Source organism: Palaemon carinicauda, chromosome 21 (assembly GCF_036898095.1).
Source record: "Palaemon carinicauda isolate YSFRI2023 chromosome 21, ASM3689809v2, whole genome shotgun sequence".
Classification (NCBI taxonomy): Eukaryota; Metazoa; Arthropoda; class Malacostraca; order Decapoda; family Palaemonidae; genus Palaemon; species Palaemon carinicauda.
Genome location: NC_090745.1, coordinates 109,103,710 through 109,124,748, shown reverse-complemented (window position 1 = coordinate 109,124,748; position 21,039 = coordinate 109,103,710). Strand labels below are relative to the sequence as shown.

Below are 21,039 nucleotides of genomic sequence, written 5' to 3'. Positions count from 1 at the left end.
TTTAAAAATCATTTTAAGTTGAATGCGTTTTTCTATTTTAGTCACGATGAAGGTGATTATAAAATATTGGTGAATACATATTTTTCTTTCATTTCAGTAGTACTCAATTGTCAAGATAATTTGCCTGAACAATTGGCTCTTCAAAATAAAGACTGGTCAAGTAAGGCAGGCATCTGTCCAGCTCACCTTGATTCATCAAGGAAAGTGTCAGTCAAGTTTGACTCATCGGGTTGGCACTTGTTCAACGAGGGTCATAAGGGAAGTATTCAAGTACTGAAGCTAATGTGTGATGGGAGTGGTGCATGAGTCTCAATATATCGGAGAAGGTCCCAAGCCACCTCTGCTTTTCAAGTATTACAACATCCCGTTCAACTCTGCTTATCTTATCGGGGAAGATGTGTGTATCCAACTCGCCAGGAAATATGCATGTCCTCAAGGACTTTCGTGGAAGTTGCAATCTTGCTAGGCTAATCAGGCATCCATTCAGCTCTGCTCTTCATGTATGACACCAGTACAGCTGGGCTCTTCAGATGTGGCTCCCATGAGGCACTTAAGATATGGCAGCTGTTCAACTCAACTCTTGATTTACACAGTGCCTGTTCAGTTAGGCACCCATCCAGCTTGGCTCTTCAGATATGGCACCTGTTGAGTTTGGCTCTTTATCGCCCATTCAATTTGGCTCTGCAGCTGTGGTGCCTATGCTGGGTTCTTCAGAAATGACCCATTCAATGAGACTTTCATCAATTCAGCTCAGCTCTTCGGCTTTAGCACCTGTTCAGATGTTCCAGCTGCAGTATCCATTCAGCTGAGCACTTTAGGCATTTTAACAATTTGGTTGGTGCTTCTGATTTGGCTTCCATTTGGCAACAATGACACCCGTTCAGCTAAACCTTTCAAACATGGCACCCCTTCAACTGAGCTCGGCACATAATAGAGATTGCCTATCCACCTCACCACATTTGTTCAGCTCAGCACTCCTCACCACATTTGTTCAGCTCGGCACTCAAGTATGGCATCCATTCAGCTCGGCTCTTCAAGTATGCCGCTCGTTTGGCTCTGCTCTTCAAGTATGGCGCTCGTTCTGCTCGGCTCTTCAAGTATGGCGCCCGTTCAGCTCAGCTCTTCAAGTATGGTGCTCATTCAGCTCGGCTCTTCAAATATGTCACCCGTTCAGCTTGGCTCTCTTCAACTGCACAGCTCCGCTTTCTAATGCAACAGGGCCTGTTTAGCTGGGCTCTCTTCAACAACGTGGACCATTCACCTCACCTTGGCACTCTTCAACAACTGTACTCATTCCCCTCAGCGCGGATTGTACTCTTCAACAATGACACCCGTCTGTTGAGCATGGCTCTGCGGATTGTACTCAACAATGACACCCGTCTGTTGAGCATGGCTCTGCAACTGTAGCAACCTTTCAGCTCTGAGCTTTTCAGATATAGCACCTTTCTAGCTGAAAGCTTCTCAGATATGACTCCTGTTCAGCTTGGCTCTTCAATTATAAGTACCATTCAACTCTGCTCTTCAAGTATGAAACTCTCATATTCAGCTTTGCTTTCAAGTATGTGGCACCCACATTCAGCTTTGCTCTTCATAACTGACACCCATTCAGTTTGGCTCTTCTGCTGTGACATTACATTCAGCTTGCCTCTCATCAACAACTGCGCCCATTCACCTCAGCTCTCTTCAACAACTGCGCCCATTCACCTCGGCTCTCTTCAACAACTGCGCTCGTTCACCATTGACCTCTGCACCCTTCAACAACTGCGCTCGTTCACCATTGACCTCTGCACCCTTCAACAACTGCGCCCGTTCACCTCTGCTCCCTTCAACAACTGCGCCCGGTCACCTCGGCCTCCTTCAACATCTGCTGCGCCCATTCACCTCAGCTCCCTTCAACATCTGCTGCGCCCGTTCACCTCATCTCCCTTCAACACCTGCTGCGCCATTCACCTCGGCTCTCTTCAACAACTGCGCCAAGGTTCTTCCACAACTGCACCCCTTCACCTTGGCTCTCTTCAACAACTGCGCCCGTTCTCCTCGGAGCTCTTTAACAATGGCACCTGTTGAACAAGGCGCTGCAACTGTAGTAACCTGTTCCGCTGGGCTCTTCAGATATGGGACCTGTTCCGCTGGGCTCTTCAGATATGGGACCTGTTCCGCTGGGCTCTTCAGATATGGGACCTGTTCCGCTGGGCTCTTCAGATATGGGACCTGTTCCGCTGGGCTCTTCAGATATGGGACCTGTTCCGCTGGGCTCTTCAGATATGGGACCTGTTCCGCTGGGCTCTTCAGATATGGGACCTGTTCCGCTGGACTCTTCAGATATGGGACCTGTTCCGCTGGGCTCTTCAGATATGGGACCTGTTCCGCTGGGCTCTTCAGATATGGGACCTGTTCCGCTGGGCTCTTCAGATATGGGACCTGTTCCGCTGGGCTCTTCAGATATGGGACCTGTTCCGCTGGGCTCTTCAGATATGGGACCTGTTCCGCTGGGCCCTTCAGATATGGGACCTGTTCCGCTGGGCCCTTCAGATATGGGACCTGTTCCGCTGGGCTCTTCAGATATGGGACCTGTTCCGCTGGGCTCTTCAGATATGGGACCTGTTCCGCTGGGCTCTTCAGATATGGGACCTGTTCAGCTGGGCTCTTCAGATATGGGACCTGTTCAGCTTGGCCCTTCAGATATGGGACCTGTTCCGCTTGGCCCTTCAGATATGGGACCTGTTCCGCTTGGCCCTTCAGATATGGGACCTGTTCCGCTTGGCCCTTCAGATATGGGACCTGTTCCGCTTGGCCCTTCAGATATGGGACCTGTTCCGCTGGGCTCTTCAGATATGGGACCTGTTCCGCTGGGCTCTTCAGATATGGGACCTGTTCAGCTTGGCCCTTCAGATGTAGCTCCTCTTCAGCTTGGCCCTTCAGATGCAGCTCCTGTTCAGCTTGGCCCTTCAGATGCAGCTCCTGTTCAGCTTGGCCCTTCAGATGCGGCTCCTGTTCAGCTTGGCCCTTCAGATGCGGCTGCTGTTCAGCTTGGCCCTTCAGATATGGGACCTGTTCCGCTGGGCCCTTCAGATGCAGCTCCTGTTCAGCTTAGCCCTTCAGAGACGCTCGCTCCTGTTCAGCTTGGCCCTTCAGAGACGGCTCGCTCCTGTTCAGCTTGGCCCTTCAGATACGGCTCCTGTTCAGCTTTGCTCTTCAAGTATGTGGCGCATCCACATTCAGCTTGGCTCTTCATTGCTGACGTGCATTCAATTCTTCAGCTGTGTCATCCATTCAGCTGGGCTCTTCAGTTGTAGCACCTGCATAGCTGAGCTTTTCAGAATATGGCACCTGTATGGCTGGGGCTCTTTCAAATTGGAACTCATTCCGCTGGGCTCTTTCAGCTATGTTATCCATTCAGCTGGGCTCTTCAGTTGTGGCACCTGCATAGCTGAGCTTTTCAGAATATGGCACCTGTATGGCTGGGGCTCTTTCAGCTGTGTGACACCTTTCGCTCAGCTTGTGATATATGTCACAGCTTCTGCTCACCTCTCCAACAATGGCACCTTGCAACTTAGCTCTACATCTATGGGGTGCCCTTTCAGCTCGTGTGTCTTCAGACTGGCCCCTGTTAAGATCAGCTCATCAGACAAGTTATCTTGTTCAGCTCAGCTCTTCAGACAGCATTTGTTCAGCTCAGCTCTCTTCAACAACGGCACCCGTCCAATTCAGTTCTTAAACTGTGGCACTAGTTAAAAAGCTGGTATCTTTAGATGTGGCACCCGTTCATCTTGGCTCTTGAGATATAGCAGCACTCATTCAGCTCGGCGCTTCAGCATTCCGTTTCACCTTACCTCTCAGTTTCTGTTCAGTTTGGCTTTTCAGCTGTGGCACCCATTCAGATCAGATCTTCAGATATGATACCTGTTCAACTTGTTTCTTCAACTATGGCACCCGTTCAGCTTGAAGTATGGCATCCTTTCAACTTGGCTCGTCTCATCATGGAGGGTGCTTATCCAGTACAACATATTAGTTTATGCACCTGTTTAGCCTCAGCACAGGAATGAAAAAATTGCCATTCAATTCGTCAACAATTCTGCATGTCCTCAAACACTTTCATGGAAGTTGCAGTCCAGCTAGGCTTACTAGGGGCAAGGGTGTGCTCGTAGTGTTGTATGAGGTGCCTGGCCAGCTCGGTGTTTACAAAATGCCTAAAACCACTTGGTGCACATTGGGGCTGGGTGCTTGGCAATATTATGTTGATTGTGTGTGACTGACCACCCTGACATGTCAGGGTAAACTGCTCAACCCACTTGACTCCTTAAATACAGCACCCAGCCTTACCTCGGCCCTTAAACTATGGCACATGATCAGCTCAGCTTTTCAACCATGACCTGTTCAGTTTGGCTCTTGAACCCATAGCACCCGTTCAGATCAGTTCTTAAAGTATGGCATTCCCTCAAGTTTAACTCAGCTCATCGTGGTGGAAGTTGCCTATTCAGCTCGCCGCGTTGGTTTTACCTGTTCAGCATGTCCTTAAGTGCTCTCATGGAAGTTGCTGTTCAGCCAAGCTTATCAGAGAAGGGGGCCTGCCTGTCATGTTGTGTAATGTACCTGGCCAGTACAGTTCATTAAAATAACGTTTTTCGTGTGCACATTGGGATAGGTGCATGATATTTCATGCTTAAGGACCACCCTGACGTCGGATGAGCTGCCCAACCACCTTTAACCTTGAGCTATGTCACCCAATCATCCATCATTTTGGCACGAAAACTATAGTACCCATAGAGCTCTGCTCTCCAACTACAAACCTGTTCAGCTCAGCTCAAAAATGAAAGGAAACTATACCAGCTCAACTAACCAAGATATGTAGCTTCTGTTCTCATATAGGGTGCACATCCTCAAGCCTCTTGTAGTGTCCGTCGGCGGCCATTCCCATGGGAAGAGAGTGCCTGTTTAGCTCTCCTCATCTGAGGAAGCAGGCTCAGCTCAACAATGAAAGGAAAATATACTGGTGTCGGGAAAGGAGCCTGGAAGATCCCCCATTTACCTCGGCAGAGGCTTGGCATATCATCAAAGAAGAGCATTGGTCCACCTTATCTCTTCAAGTAAGGCTAGCCCAGCAGCCCCTACAGTCCACCTCCATCAAGGAAGACATCTCTAGTTTTACGTATGGAATTTTATCTCTCATCAAGGAAATGTGATATTACAGTAGCTCTTTTCATCAATCTTCATGCTTCCAGATTATTAAGGAAAGTTTCTCTAACAGCTTCATTTATTCTATAAACCCCATGTTTGTCTAGTTCATTTTATCAAGGTATTGACCACATAAGACTTTTTGTTAACAGCTGCTTTCTCAGTTATCTCCTTTTCCTCTCATGTCACTTATATCTGTAATTATGTACAAAATTATTTGCTATTTCTTTCATATTCAATTATTATAAAAAGGCAAGAAACTACTTACTGAGAAACTAATTATAAGGATTAAAAGCATTGATGGTGGGGTTTATAAAACCAAAATAAAAATGATTATATTGTGAAGAATAAAAATTAACTTCTTTTGAATATTTCTATACTTGCCTAATCTTTGTTTCTCACATGAAACTAATATTTCATTTCCTGTCAATTACTGGTCGCCACTAAATTGACACAATCTGGCCAATAATATAAATTTTTGCATGGGGTCCTCCACCACTCCTTTGTGTTGGTGGGGAGAAAGGGTGTCATTTTTATATTAGTAGATTAACAAACTTCAGGTGACTTAAGTAAATGAATAGAATTTTTAAATTCATGTTCATGGTGCCAAATCTACAAGCTCTGGCCAGAAACATCCGACCCCACATAGTGGGAAAAGATGCAGAGGCAAAGAAGTTCATGGTGCTGAATCTCACACAGATGAACGTGGGGGTCAGTGAGGGAAGAAGATAAGAAATGTAAAACCTAAAGATTATCTGGCACCCGAAAGTTTCCTCTCCTCCTAGATCTCTTTTACCTAGGTAAACCAATAGTCACTAAACTAGGTTTTGTTTATATAACACGCCTCAGATTGTTCCTAAACCCTACTATTCAAACGCCATGTCAAAACAAAAAACACTATATTATAAATGACACTTTCTCATTTAGAAATACACCACCGCTGCAGCTAGCACCTGATCCCCCGAAATCTTGCAAAATAAAACCAGGCTTCTTCTTTAGTGGAAAAGACTTGGTGGTATATCAAGATGTTGATAAGGCTTTCTAAAGAAATAATCCCTCAGCCTTTGTGTCTAAAATTTTAACAAGAAAAGCACATCGCATTTTTTGGAAAGAGGACAATTTGAAGTCCTACCCCACAAAACAAACCAGAAGCCTTTCCCATAATATCTATCGTCCAAATAAAAAGCTAAAATGCTCTCATAGGACAATTATTACCCTATATATGTAAACTTTATTGTCCAAAGATCGAGTATGAAAACATTGAGGCAAAACCTTCATCTTGAAATAATAACTATTTATAGGTAAAAAGAGAAAATCATATTTTCCCTGAAACCTACATTATATAAAAGAGCTTGTAATTCACTAATGCATTTTTGGACACTAGACCAAATAGGAAAAAAAAGTGTTAGCTGTAAGATCTTTACAGACAGAAATGTTCAAAACAAGCACCCTTTCAATATTATGTGTACTACATCTAGATTCTAAAATAATTGCTCTGAAACTGGAGGGATTTCATTTTTGGAAGACCTAAAATACATCGACAATACCTGAAGCTGATTATTCCAAGCTTAGGATACTTGAATACAGTATTTTGGATGGACCTAAAAACCATAGGACTAGTTGAAACGGGTTTTAATCATAAAAATAGAAATAGTTTCTCCAAACTAGTTCTCTAGTCACTGAAACCTTCCTGACTTGTACCCATCAAAATAAACACTGCATTTCCTTGGTTACAAATTAATGAGTTGGCTTGACTGACTGACTTGCTGCCTTTTGGAATCTTAAAGGCCTGTCCACATTATTGGGCATGCCCGGCATGCAATTAATGATACCGGATCCCAAAGGGCAGTGAGATTGAGGCTTGATGTTAGAAGCGGAAAAACAAGGAACAGATCTGGCAACAAATAGTAATACCAGATGGAGTGTAGGCCCCCATCTCTACTCGTTCAGCTGGCAGAGAACACAGCAGTGCCTACCTGCCGAGTCATCAACAGTCACTGACTGGCCCTCCCTGGTCCTTACTTGGGTGCTGATCATATGTATATTCAGTATTATTGTCAGTCTCTAGGTCATTATTCCTTGCATCTGTCATCCATGAGCTTTATAATATCTAAATTTGGAAATACTAAACCCCTTTTCCAACAACAAAAAAATGCAAAAAGGGAGTTGCAATTAGCATTTCAAAATATTTGTTGAAATCTCTAAACTGACCAGATTCCCAACATTTTCAGTAACCTGAGTAACCCCCACTGGTTCCACCCAAATCCTTTATTAGGAAGTATTAAAAACTGGCCAATCATCCAGTCTCATAACCTTTATTTCCAGAATTCTTTATCCATTTCAAGATGGGAGCATCATCCAGGTGGAGATTGGAAGGGCCAGTCCCAAGACAGAAACACAGGCACTTTATTGGGTAAACTGAAACGTTTACAATCCAAAAGAGATTCCTTGAAATTTTATGAAGAGGCATTTGAAAGTACAAATCTAATCACAAACAACCTTTTTTTAATGCCCTCACAACTTTTGAGGACATTTCCACAAACTTAGGGAGAACTATTAAAAAAAAAGTTTCAAAAAGAAACTTCTATATTTGGTCCTTCAATCTCCCGATGCATTGGGGACTAATAACAATCTGATGTAAAACCCTGAAGATGGATAAAAAATCTCTTCTATCACATTGTTCTATTATAGTTTTTTAATCTCTACTTTCAAAACAGTCCTCAGCTGAATTGCTTTGGTAACTTTAACCCGGGAGGATTGGAGGACAGAGGAATTTGATAGACCCCTCTGACCACGGATAGCACCCACAGCTCGATGAAGGCTTTCCCAAACCTGAAAAATGTGGGGCAACCTTCCTTCTGCAGGAATCTTGAGGGAAAAGCTGTTATAATGCTCACCTATAATTTGATGAGTGCTGTTGCGATTTTGGCAGGAATGGCTATTGGAGAAACATCCTGATCCCATGTATGAGAAAATTTTATAGATGTACTGTAATTGCAACAGAAAGATAGGTAGAAATGGAAGTTTTTCACAAAAGGGACATCAAAAAGATCACTTGCATCCTGAAGTCCACTTGAGCCACCACATATCAATTCTATCCTTATCTAATATACAGTAAGCCCAAAAATGGGGGATGAAACCAGTGTTTCTGCATATCAGAAACTGTCCCAATCATAGAAGATTATTTCTGTGAACCTCCCCAGATATTCATAATGCTGCTTCTCTAGAAGCTTGGTTTAATTAACACTTGCAAGTAAAATTATCTTTCACTTCAATAAATACATGTGTTTAACTAAGAAACTGAACCTTCTACAGAGGTGATAAGTGGTAAGATCACACCCGCGATCACACTGTCTCCAGATTGTATTACGCTTTAAGATGTTTTCCCTGGTTTTGTTAGAAATTGTTGCTTGGAATGTGCACGGGAATCATTTCTGGGAGATGATGATCCGTATTTCTTTTGTGTATTGTGCGGGGGCAACAATATGATTTAAAAAATCATTGTGAAGAGTGCGTTTCAGTCTTGGTACCACTCATGGAAAAGTATGTTGTTCCCACTAAATATACAAACCATCCTCTTTACATAGGAGTGAAATTAACGTAAGCTGTGTAATACAGCTGTTAAAAGATTTAACAAGGTTTAAATAACTGGCCAACACTGTAGCAAGCAGGGGAGACTTGGATCACTATTAAAGAAAAATTTGGAGATTTGGCAAGATTTAACTAAAGAATGGTAAAATACAAAGCTAAAGTAAGATGAAAAATTATAAACATGAATTAGCCAGCAAATGAAAAACAATGAATTCCAAGATTTAGATGGTACAGTCTCAACAATTGATGAAAAGGAATAAGGAATAGTTATTCAGTAGAGTAGTAGACAATGAAGTACAGTAATGGCATGAAGACCTGTAAAAACACCTACTCAGGAGTTCAGTCCCATTACTCAATTAGGAATTTTACAGTAACTGAAAGGGAATACAATGTGCAATGTAGTGAGAGACTTGAATATTTTAACTCAATTTTAGAGAGAAACTATATTTTTAATTTACCTGCATGAGAGAGCTAACCGTAAATTTACATCAGAAAACAGTAAATTGATCCTATTACTGTACTTATACTATCACTTTTACTGCTATAAGATAATATTTTGTTAAGTTACAAGAAGCAAGTTGAGTACAATTGTACTTGATACAGTTTTAAATATCAAGACCATGTCTCAATGGTTTTAGTGATTGAAATGGCATCAAGTCTTATATAATACCAAAATTAAGAAGTGCTATAGAAAAGAATTTAGTGGTACTCTAAATCTTAAGTTATTAGTAACTTCAATACTTACTACTTGTGTGTGCTATTTTTGTGACTTACCTCCGGGGAAGGCGTAACATCTGAGGTAGGTGAAGATAGTGTTGCTAGTGAGGCAGTGGGAGTATTATATGCAGAGGTAGATATCATGCCTTCATCTCCTCCACCTGATGCCCCAGCAGATGCCTCACTGCTGGTAGGGGTATCTCCACCTCCTTCACCGCTCGAGGCTGTACCTCCCCCTCGCCGCCCACGCCTAAAAGTATTTAAAAATGTTACAAATTTTGAATAAAAAGTATGCTGCTCTACTAATATTCATAATACAGTATATACAATGGATATTGAATTTTCACTGGAATAAAAAGTTAGGTTTATTCTATAAATATACATCAACTTTGTATGCTCACAAATTCATATACAGTAGCACCTCAGTTTACAAGTTTAATCCATTCCAGGAATAAGTTCACAAGCCAAAATACTTTTAAACAAATTTGTTTTCCAATAAGAAATAAAGGAAATTCACTAGATTCATTTCACATGTCCATAAATACACATACAATATGTACTCATTTTTAGATGTTTACAATGCCTAGTTAAACTTCAACCCTTGACATCAGAAATTAATAATGTAGTTTTCATTAATAATTCACAAAGAAAAATAGAAATAGGGTTTATTGTAAAACAAATTTAACTTGCATGGAAATTAGATGAAAAAGTTAAATGACAATATTCCCTCCTGGTCTCATGTGAAACCTTAAAGGGCGTCCGCAACATTTCTTCTATGCTGTTGTGATGGATGGCTGGATTGAGGCCACCAAGTTCATCAAGCTTCCTGGCTTGACACACTGGGAGGAGATTATTGTATTGCTCTCTGGAATGGCAATTGCGAATACAATAATCCCGCCTACCAATGTGCCCATCTGATGGGGTGCCATTGCAATTTTTAAGCTGGTTCAATACAGTAGCAATGTAACATATCTGCACAGGCATGTTTTTCTGAGCCTCAAATGACAGTTGCCTTTTTTACCATTTGCTCTTTCACAAAATACTAATGGCTTGTTTGTTTCCTCCTCTATATAAAAAAAAAAAAAAATAATGATATAAAAATAATGTTACCAAGAGCCTTGTCCAATTTGTTAACATAAAAGTTAATACTGTACACAGTATATTATTCATAGAGACATACTGCAACTCATTTAAAGGTTTAAAGGCTGCTCATGAAAGGCAGGGGTAAGAGATAGCGACATTGCCCTATCAAGCTAGACAATGCTCTAGAGACAGACCATATATACACATGACCAGCACCCAAGCTAGGACCAAGGAGGCCAGGCAATGGCTGCTGATGACTCGACAGATAGACCTATAGGCTCCCCCCAAACATCCCAATCTTAGATCACAAAGATGGTGAGATTGCAGCAAACAAAGAAACTAACGAGTTTGAGCGGGACTCTAACCCCAGTGTGGCTTTCACCAGTCAGGGACATTACCACATTGGCCACCACAACCCACATTTAAACCATATTTAATTTGAGACCTGAAAATAGTATTTCTTCACACCAGAAAAAATCTGTGCATTGTGGGTTAGTCTCATTCTTAAAGTACTTATCCACCAAAAATCTGCACAAGGAGGGGAATTTTTGCTCACAGACTATAGTACTGTACTCCTGAACCGATTTGAATTTTTATGCTCGTACAGTATAATATACCAATTTTCTCATATCCTGAGTTACTCATAAACAGAGGTTCTACTTGTACATGGTATGTGACAGACAAAAATCCATAGATATTTTGTTAAGGACATATATCCAAGTGTTCATGATTAAATACTGTAGCATTTAATCATAGAAGATTTATAGACAACCATTTTCCATTTTGTTACAGCATATATACTCTAGCCGAAAGAATTCTACCAATTTGTGCAGCTAATTGCATTTTAACCTATTCTTTTGAAAATTGTGTAGCTTCCAAGACACTACAATCTTTATAAAGAAAAAAATTATCAAAATTTCCTTAAATTTAGTAAATAGAGTAATACAGAATAAATGGTATTAATCATGAGGTGTGACACAATATCAAAACATGGAAAATTAAATCCCATAAAAATCAAATAAATGTGTTATCTGTAATGTTTCATTAATTCTTTAGTCCTGAAAAATAAAGTTCTAGATGACAGAGTAGGCCTATTCCTGGAAATTACAAGCTACAGATTTAGCATCCCTATAAAACTAATGCAAAGCTTGTTACATGCAAACTAGTAGTGCAAAATATAAGAATTAATCCCCTTTAAATTCACAGGTATGCTGGTAACAAAGGTAGGAAAGATTTCTTTAAGAAGTACTTGTATTGTGTTAGGATAAAGTCAAAATAAAATAAAATATGCAGTAACAGGAATAGTGAATTCACATATAGCCTACAAAGAAAATGTAACTATAACCCAATCTAGGGTACTTGAAATAGTTAAAAGAAAATAGCATACCAAAATAGAAAACAAGGAAAACCTTGAAACAAACTGTTTCCAACCAAGCATTTTAGTAGTATATTGAGAAAAAAGTGCAGTGATACAAGTTAGTATGTATCTCAACTTTACAGACTACAGTGATGGCCCACTATACTGAAGAAAATATGAAAAAAAATATGTAAAAGACTTAGTCAGTTTTTTAACATAGCTTTTTCTGCTATGTTCCATTTTTTTTACATGCACACTCTCCTTAGCACTGCTCCAATAAAAAAACATTGTTTTATTTAAAAAAAAAAAAAAACTTGTAGTGTAAATGAATAGTTATCTTATCCTTTTGAGAGAATGTTTGAATTAATGTTTTTAACAAACCATTCAATAGCATTCAGGTAATACAGCATTTAAAAGAGGTGGTCATTGATTTAAAGTCATCTAAGAAATAAAAAGTTAACTAATCAAGTTTAATGTAATAAGGGGCTAATGACTGTACTCCTATTATTTTATGGCTAAAATGCTGAAAATTGAATACCAGTGGAACTGAATTGTGCTAGCCAAGTGTACACTTTCATTTGCCGAAAGTATAAATACCTCCCAACTGTCGTACATGTATAATAAGAGCCAAGATCACCCTTGTATTATGAAATTATGATACCTGCTCTCAAACTGCTCATGAAGATAAAAACAATCTACTGATTTTAGCATATCAAATCACAAACAGGTCATGAGTATATACGAGAATCATCTTTGCATAAGGTTACTGCCAGAATAAGCTATTTTATCAAAAACCAATAGGTGACAATGAGAAAAGTCTGTAGGTCAAGAGATGAAAAGGTATCCAACCCCCAAGAAGGTATGACTGAAGATGCTAAGTTGGCAATCTTGTTAGTATTAGCCTAGTTACCATCAAAGATTTCCAAAGCAATGTATGGCTTATGTCTCTGGTAAATATTGCAAAGATTGTCATAATAAATTCATACCCCAAAAATGCTTGATACCAAAGATTACATTTTCAAAGAAATCAAGGTAAAATTTTAGAACGGTGTAATAAACAGTTCGTAGAAAATAAGACTCTTTAAAAGTTTTCGGTAATGAATTCTGGCAGAAATACAAAGTTGTTTTAGTTATGGTGGGTCAAGTACCATAACTGAAAAGTTATGATTTTGAGCTTGGTACCATCATTAATTGCGTTCAAAACTCAATAAAGTAAACTGTGTACCAGCCTAATTGTATGATATTTGAATTAAAAAACTTTGTTGCTTACGCCAGTCATCATCATCATAAGAGTGTCATTGTAATAAAAAACATTACCATAATCAAAACTGAGAAATTGTAATGAAAGTCAAAACACTGAAGCTTTTGTTTGCCAGGACTTCTGAACGCATAGAAAACAGGATTTTCCATCCCATTTTCTTTAGAACTGTTCGTAGCAGTGCTCATCGTATTACAAACACCTTACTTGAGCTAATGTTTAATTGGTTTTTGCTCTGCTGTAGCTCATTTTGCTCGCAAATAATCACTATCTCATTGCCTTTGTTATGGCAAGCGGGAACATATTTCACTACGCTCGTTAGCGCAGCGGGCTAGTATTTTAACGTTATCAAATATACAAAGCTAACAAAGGGGAGAGTTGTAGCTTCACGCTCCAGTTTCTGTTTGAACATGGACTTGGCTTCCATTTCCCATAAACAGACTAAAGATATAAACACATGTTTCTACCCTAATCTTTCATTAACATAAATAAGAAATATAATGACTTTGCGCAATTTACTTTTATCAGTATAACCTTGTCAGGCCGGAAAACTTTTCTGCCACTATTAGTTAAAAGGTTATTTGATTTTTGGCCATGTGAGAAAAATGTGAATGGACCCCTTTTCTTATATCAAATAGAGAAAGACAGAAGATGGTACAATCAACCCAGGCCATGGTTATTGCCATTAGCTGCTAGATTGCCTCAATACTATACTGTAGTGGAGATCTAACTATTGGAAGGAAATGAAACTATTTTTATATCAGTTTTTTGGGGTAAACAACATCATCAGTACTAGGAAACTTTAGGAGATAAGCAATATGAACATCATGTGAGTATAGAAATTAACCTTAAAGATTCTATTTTACTTAAAAATTAATAAAAAATCATTAAGTATTGCAGTCATATTTTATCTTGTCTATAACTTAATCCTGAGACTGCTTGTGGTTATAAATGAAGTTCAGCAAGATTAATACCCAATAAGGCAGAGAGTTTTAAAGTATACAGAGAAAGCATAAAACTGCATGTATCCCCTGAGTAGACAAACTACTGCACTGTATTATATTTGTACAGCTGTAAGTAATAAAAATGTAGGGGTATACAGCATGCCTAGATTCATAAGAAAAAAAAAAGTCAAGTTACTGAAACTGCTTAATTGATCCAAAGTTCTGCCGATCATTGTTGAAAATAATGGGGTTTACAACTCTACGGAGAAGTTTGCTCTCTCACTAAAGCCCTGTTCACACGATCGAGCATGCCCGACGGGTAAATAGTGATACCAGACCACAATAGTTAATAAGAATGAGGGTTAATGACGTCGGAAGCGGGAAAACCACAGACAGGGATCTGGCATCATACAGTGCTGCCAGATCCCTGCCTTTAGTTTTCCCGCTTCTGACGTCATCAACCCTCATTTTCACTAACTATTGTGGCCTAGTATCACTGTTTGCCCATAGGGCATGCTCAATTGTGTGGACAGGGCTTTAGAGATGCACAAAGGAAAGCCCATGAACAAAAATCTTTGTGAGCAAATAAATTCCAATTAACTAAACCTATTGTGTACCTTAGTGGTTAGGTAAAAATTTTCAAATGGACCAATATTGACAAATTTAACAAAGTGCAATTGAAAACAATCAAGCTTTTTTAGTGTCTTTGTTAGGTAATTTAACTTTGTTGTTAGTAAAAGTCTGGCCCAATGCATTGTCCTAATATCTGTTTTGTAAAAGAAAAAAAAAAAAACCTTACGATATTCGTTAAATAGAAATTTATGAAAACTTAAGGTAACCAAGTTACAAACATTAAAAATTGTGTTACGAATACAGCACAGCATTTTCAACTTGAATACATACATATGAAAATTATAAAATAACTTAAATGCTAATTATTGATGTTGCAATATAGTATACGTTTTAGAAGCTACAGTACTAACTACACTTATGTAGTGTGTGAGAACTACTGTGATCACTAGTACAGAGTACAGACATTGCAGAATTAAAGCTATAAATCTTGGGCATTGATATTTATGATTTTCCTAAAACTAATTACTGCACCTTTGAATATACTACAGTAGATTGAACTTTCTTACAAAAAAAAAAAAAAAAACTAGACACCATTTTGTTTTGAAATCTAAAGTGATGCATTAACCTCCACACAAGATTGCAGTCCTATACATGAGCAATCAAAATAAAATTACAAAGTAAATGCAGTTACTCTTGCAAAGAAGCTACTTAAATTCTACATTGGGCAATGCTCTCATAATGCCTTTTGATTCACATATTTCTAGCAAGATCAGCAGCAGTTTCAAAATAAGAACTCTTATGCATACTTTTAATGCTTGGTCCATGTGAATAACCCATATGCCAAAACAAATGGTAATAGCAAGTCTTTAAAAGGATGCTATTTCCGGAACACAAGACTTTCTTTTGACACTTGAAAGTACGCTTTGCAGAATATCTTCCTAAATAAATTATAAAAGCACTCACTTCACTTCACAAGATTATTATAAATGGTAACTTTTAAAAGGAAAAGAGAGAGAGAGAGAGAGAGAGAGAGAGAGAGAGAGAGAGAGAGAGAGAGAGAGAGAGAGAGAGAGAGAGAGAGAGAGAGAGAGAGAGAGAGAGAGAGAGAGAGAGAGAGTGTGTGTGTGTGTGTGTGTGTGTGTGTGTGTGTAAAATGCTGTGTTGTCTCCAAGGACCTTCTTGTAAAAGGCAAGAACAGGGAATCCAATATGACAAATACCAAAGAACCACTGTTTCTCAGTCTAGAACTGAGTGTATCAACATGAAAAGCATAGACTCGTGTATAAGAGAAATCCTTGAGTTTAGGCTCATTAGAGCAGCCTCTCAGTATCTGAAATTTGTCAGCTATGAGTGATGTCACTACATCATGCATGTCATGCAATACATCAACTTCACAGTTGATTGCCAGCCTTCCAGCGCCTCAACCAATGCACAACAAGACCAAACTCTCAAGTAATTGTTTTCAGCTTTTTTTTTTCTTTTCTTTAGGTTAATTCATCAAATGAGCAAATGTGTGTTATTCGATTGCTGGGTTTGACACTGGCTCAGTCCGTGTTGTTAGCATTAATGCAAATTTTTTTTTTTATCAGGGTTAGGTCTCAGTTATTTGCCCTTCCAAGTGTTGTTTGATAAAGTTCACAATTAATAAAATTAGTTTAATTTATTGCTTTAGCCAGTGTACCTTATCACATGCATGATTTCATAACTATAATTAAACTGTCGAAAGTTGGGGTTGTTTAAATTGCTGGTGCCATTCATTGTACAGTAATTGATTACATTAATCAGGAAAATGCAATTTATATAAAATTAAAAATTATGAAATAAGAAAGAAGATTAGCTTCGCAGTATCTATAACTTTGGTTAGGTTAGCACAGCCTCAGGTTATCCAGCTGTACTAAAGCTGGTTTATAAAGGTACGTCCACACGGTTGAACAGTGTCTGTCGGATAAACACTGTTACCATATCTAAATTGAAAGAGAATGACGTCATAAGTGTTGAAACGAGGGAAGTTGATATGGTAACAAACAGTGGTACCAAATGAAGTGGACTACCAGGATTTCTACTCCCTTTACCAAACAAAGACCAAAAGAAATGTCCGAAGCTGATGTCCGCTAGCAACTCTGTTATCTATGTCAGTGTTCTAATCTGTACTCAAGAATCAAGTAGTAGTTATCAGTTCCTAGTACGGAGCATCATAACCATGGTGCACCATAAAATAAAAGCATAATCCAATAAATTAAATTATGCAGCATGATTATTTATGACCTTTAGAAAACAATGGAATGGTGCATGGAAAGACTAGTTGCAAAGACGAAGTGAAAAGAGATGCCATTCTTCCTTTTTAAAGGAAACTTAAAGTGATTATGAATCAGACTTTAAAAACTATCTACTGTTGGGACCAAACGCTTTATACATTAGAAAATTTTAAACTTTTTGTAACATGCAATGTAGAGCCTATATTATTCCAAAAAATAGCTAATGTTTGAGACAGGTCATAGTTTGGATTATGTATTGTCAACTAAAGCAAAATTGTTTCAGTGATATAGATAAAATGTTCAAAATTTGTTTCCCCTGTTCTCATGGAGAGAGAGAGAGAGAGAGAGAGAGAGAGAGAGAGAGAGAGAGAGAGAGAGAGAAGAGAGAGAGAGAGAGAGAGAGAGAGAGAGAGAGAGAGAGAGAGATATGTATTTTCCACAAGATCGCACACCAAGCAAAGAAGACTTCGGTGTCCATAATCGAAACATTCTGTTATGCTATACTCTTATATCGAAACGCCATAATTTGGTTGTGCAAATGTCTTCTGTGCCAACCTCCGACTTTTTTTATTTCTCCAATTTGCGTAGCCCTGCCTTGTAATGACCCATTAAGGATTCCCTATTCTTTTTGACTTGTAAACGGTTACAGACATTCCCCTTCTCAGAAGTTGACGTTATTTTATCTATTGCTGCTACAAGTTTGTTTCCGTCTTTCTAAACATTTGCTTTGATGTTGTATAAGCATGGGCTCTGCCAGTACTGTTTGATTAGCAACTGAGCCTCCCTTCTATCTCAAAAGTCAGTTTTGCTCCGTAACTGGATTACAATTAGTCATGTTTACAGAGAAGGTGATACCTAATCTTCTAAAAGTTGAAAGTTAATCCGGTAAACAAGTAGAACTCCGTCCATAGTGACACTCCGCCTTCGGAGAGTGTCTGAAGCTCGGACTCTACAAACAGAGGCACTGTCCGACACACCACTTGGTGCTCGTTATTGACGTCGTTAATGCTTCTTTCACAATGTTAACTGGTAACAATTGTGTTCGACAGACACAGTTCGACAGTGTGGACGCACCTTAACATAGATACTCATGTATAGTAGTTGATTATTAATTAAAGTGATAACATATTAATTAGACAATATTCTCACATACATGAACATTATTATTATCATTATTACTTGCTAAGCTACGACCCTAGTTGCAAAAGCAGGATGCTATAGGGCCAGGGGCTGTATTTGAATCTGTACTAAATATTGTGGAAAGGTTGTTCCTGCCCTCTATTAGGGTGCTGTATATGACAGGGCAGACACCCATGGTTACAGGTGTGGTTCTCAATATAACCCAAAGAGTTTCCAAAGCTAGTAAAGGTAGGGGTCAAATTCCTGAGATTACAGGGAGTTCAGGTCATAACTTATTTAGATGATTAGCTGATTTGGGTGGAGATAACCATAAAGAATTAACCCTCAAATACTTAAAATAAGGTTTTGCAGGTTCTTCAGGACCTAGGTTTCTGGATCACCTTTGCAAAATCAAGACAATTCCAAGAAATATATTTCAGTGGCTAGGTCTCCAGTGGAATATAGGGAAAGCCACCCTAAGCCTTAAAAAAGAATCTCGGTAAAGAATTCTAAACAAGGTCAGATTCTTAGTTTTGAGCCGCTTCACCATCAGGTAGCAACTGGGGAAGATATTAGGACTATTAGTTTTTTCAAAAGTGATCCCACTGCTTAAGAACAAGTTGACATATCTCAATTGGGTGTGGAGCTGGGCAGCTTGGAAGGGGTTTCAGGACAGTCAGGCTCAGGTGCTCAGTCATTCCAAAAGAATTCTCAGGCCATGTTGGTACCATTAGTCGCTTGCCTGTCTTATATATCTTCTTGTTACTTTAACTGTTGAAAGTTCTATTTTAATGTTTATTACAGTTCTTAAAATATTTTATATTGTTCTTTACTTCTCGTAGTTTGTTTATTTCCTGATTTCCTTTCCTCACTGGGCTATTTTTCCCTGTTGGAGCCCTTGGACTTATAGCATCCTGCTTTTCCAACTAGGATTGTAGCTTAGATCCTGATCAGGTTGGGGAGGTCATTCAGAGAAGATCTTCGAGTTCAGGAAATGGTTCCCTCAGTTTGCAGCATTTTACTTAAATGTGTTGGAACTGTTGGCAATTTTCTTAACATTGAAGAAACTCGGTCCAAGAAGAAACTCCCATATATAGGTCTTCATATACAACCAAGTAGCTGTCTCTTCTTAGGAGATTTCAGAGCAAGTTCCAGATCCCCGAATATACCGGTTTGCAACAAAAGGGAACCACAAACTTCCACCATACATAGCCCTGAACTTTGGACTCAAGCAGTGGAAAGAGATGCTTTGAATCTGTATGGGAACAGATAGTAATTAATTATCTGTTTATTCCAACAAGTTTGATTTCAAAGGCTTTGAATATCCTTCATAATTTTTCAGGGACAGCTGGGCTAATAGATGCACTTCGGCCAAGCAGCCCATGGTATCCACTACTTGTGTCCGAGACCAAGAATACACCTATGTCAATCTGCACAGTTGTGTCAAAGTAGGAAGGAGGATTATCTTTACTTCTTCCTTTCGGACACCCAGAACCTTCACTCTTGGAATTTCTCCATATTACAACTTTGACTACTTTTATGAGCTGCAAGATGTCTTCATCAACAAGACAACAGAGGTTTATAGGAGTCAGTCACCTCTTCTAATAACCCTCGGCTTATTGGCTTCCATTCAGGTCCACCTCTTTGAGGAGAGGATTGACCGATTGATTTGAGATTTTCCGGCATCCTGACATACAAGGTCATTGATGCCAATTTAAGAGAGGAAGTTTCAGCCATCAACTATATTGTCATATAAATCATCTTTAACAAAACCTCTCAAGCATGCCTGTAACATGGATCTCCACTCACATTTCATAGGATCACCCAGTCTTTTCCTCTGTGTAAACCATCTTCACCCGTTCCTTTTGCAAAATGGCATATCTTTAATAGCTTTAGCCTCGGATGCAGTCAGTGAACTGGCAGCATTTCAGATGGTGGCAATCTGCAGGAATGAAGTTTGAAACCTGCTAAATTTTGATAGTTTCTTGTGATGTCTGCAATCTCACCATCCTTGTGAGCCAGGGATGAGGAGTTGGGGGAGCCTATAGGTCTACCTGCTGAGTTATCAGAAGCCATTCAGGAGCGACCAGGAGCTTGTTACAATAACCCCTATTGCCTTCTTCTAATTCTGAACCACGGTCACCTTCTTATAGCCAAAAATAAAAATCCTCTTCAAACGAGATCTGTCAACCTTAAAAATTATATTTACCGAGGTCCACGTCTTCAGAAGGTAGTTAGTTTCAAAATACCTAGACTAACAAAGTCCCTTTCAACAGGTGTTATCTATATTTTGATGAACTCCTTAATTAAAAAAAAGATCTTGTCACCATCCCTAGAACCCATGATGAGAAAAACTACCTCTTCACTAGCTTCCTTTGCGAATATGCAATTTCACGACATTACGTTTTATGGATTGATCTGGGCATAGGGTGTTTAATAAACACTGCCCAAAATAAATACAAGCAATACAACATTCATGCATGGTACTTGGTGCATTCGTGACACTTATATGGGTACTGCAGAGAGAAGGACAAAGTCAACCAGATCCTTCAGAAGAAGGAGAATAATATAATGTGGGGTAGCTAGATTTCTTCATTTATCCCTCATTAGATAAGTCAGACTTGTTAGTGTTTCTCCTTGCTCATGGAAACCTGTCCATGTGCTGTAGGTGTTGCTTGGGTGTAACGACTGTCCTAGAAGGGGACCCTCCCTCCTCCCTAGCCTCGTGCAGTGGAGTGGGGCAATTGCTTTTTCAACTTCGATTGTGAATAAAGGTCAAGCACATTGAGGGTCCGGTAGGGTGACAGACAACCGGGAGGTTGGTTCCTTTCTATGATGCCCGATTAGTAATGACACCACTCATAGCAGCCAAATTTTAGCTACCGAGTTGCTGCGTCAAGTTCTAATGAGCCTGAACTCAAAAGGTCTTTCTCATACACACAAAGTCCATGCTTTGCACATTGAAAC

General features: G+C 39.4%; 1 protein-coding gene across 9 annotated transcripts in view; it reads right to left on the bottom strand.

The window, feature by feature from the left end:
• Slob (Slowpoke binding protein) overlaps nt 1–21,039 on the bottom strand; it is a 261,375-nt gene that overhangs the window by 12,199 nt on the left and 228,137 nt on the right. For 8 of the 9 annotated variants that reach the window (XM_068345249.1, XM_068345250.1, XM_068345256.1 and 5 more), the window contains one exon: nt 9,541–9,733. In XM_068345249.1, the coding sequence (XP_068201350.1) occupies nt 9,541–9,733 (193 nt within the window). Of the gene's footprint in view, nt 1–9,540; nt 9,734–21,039 lie in introns of those variants that run through there. The other variant, XM_068345257.1, reaches the window with a different exon arrangement.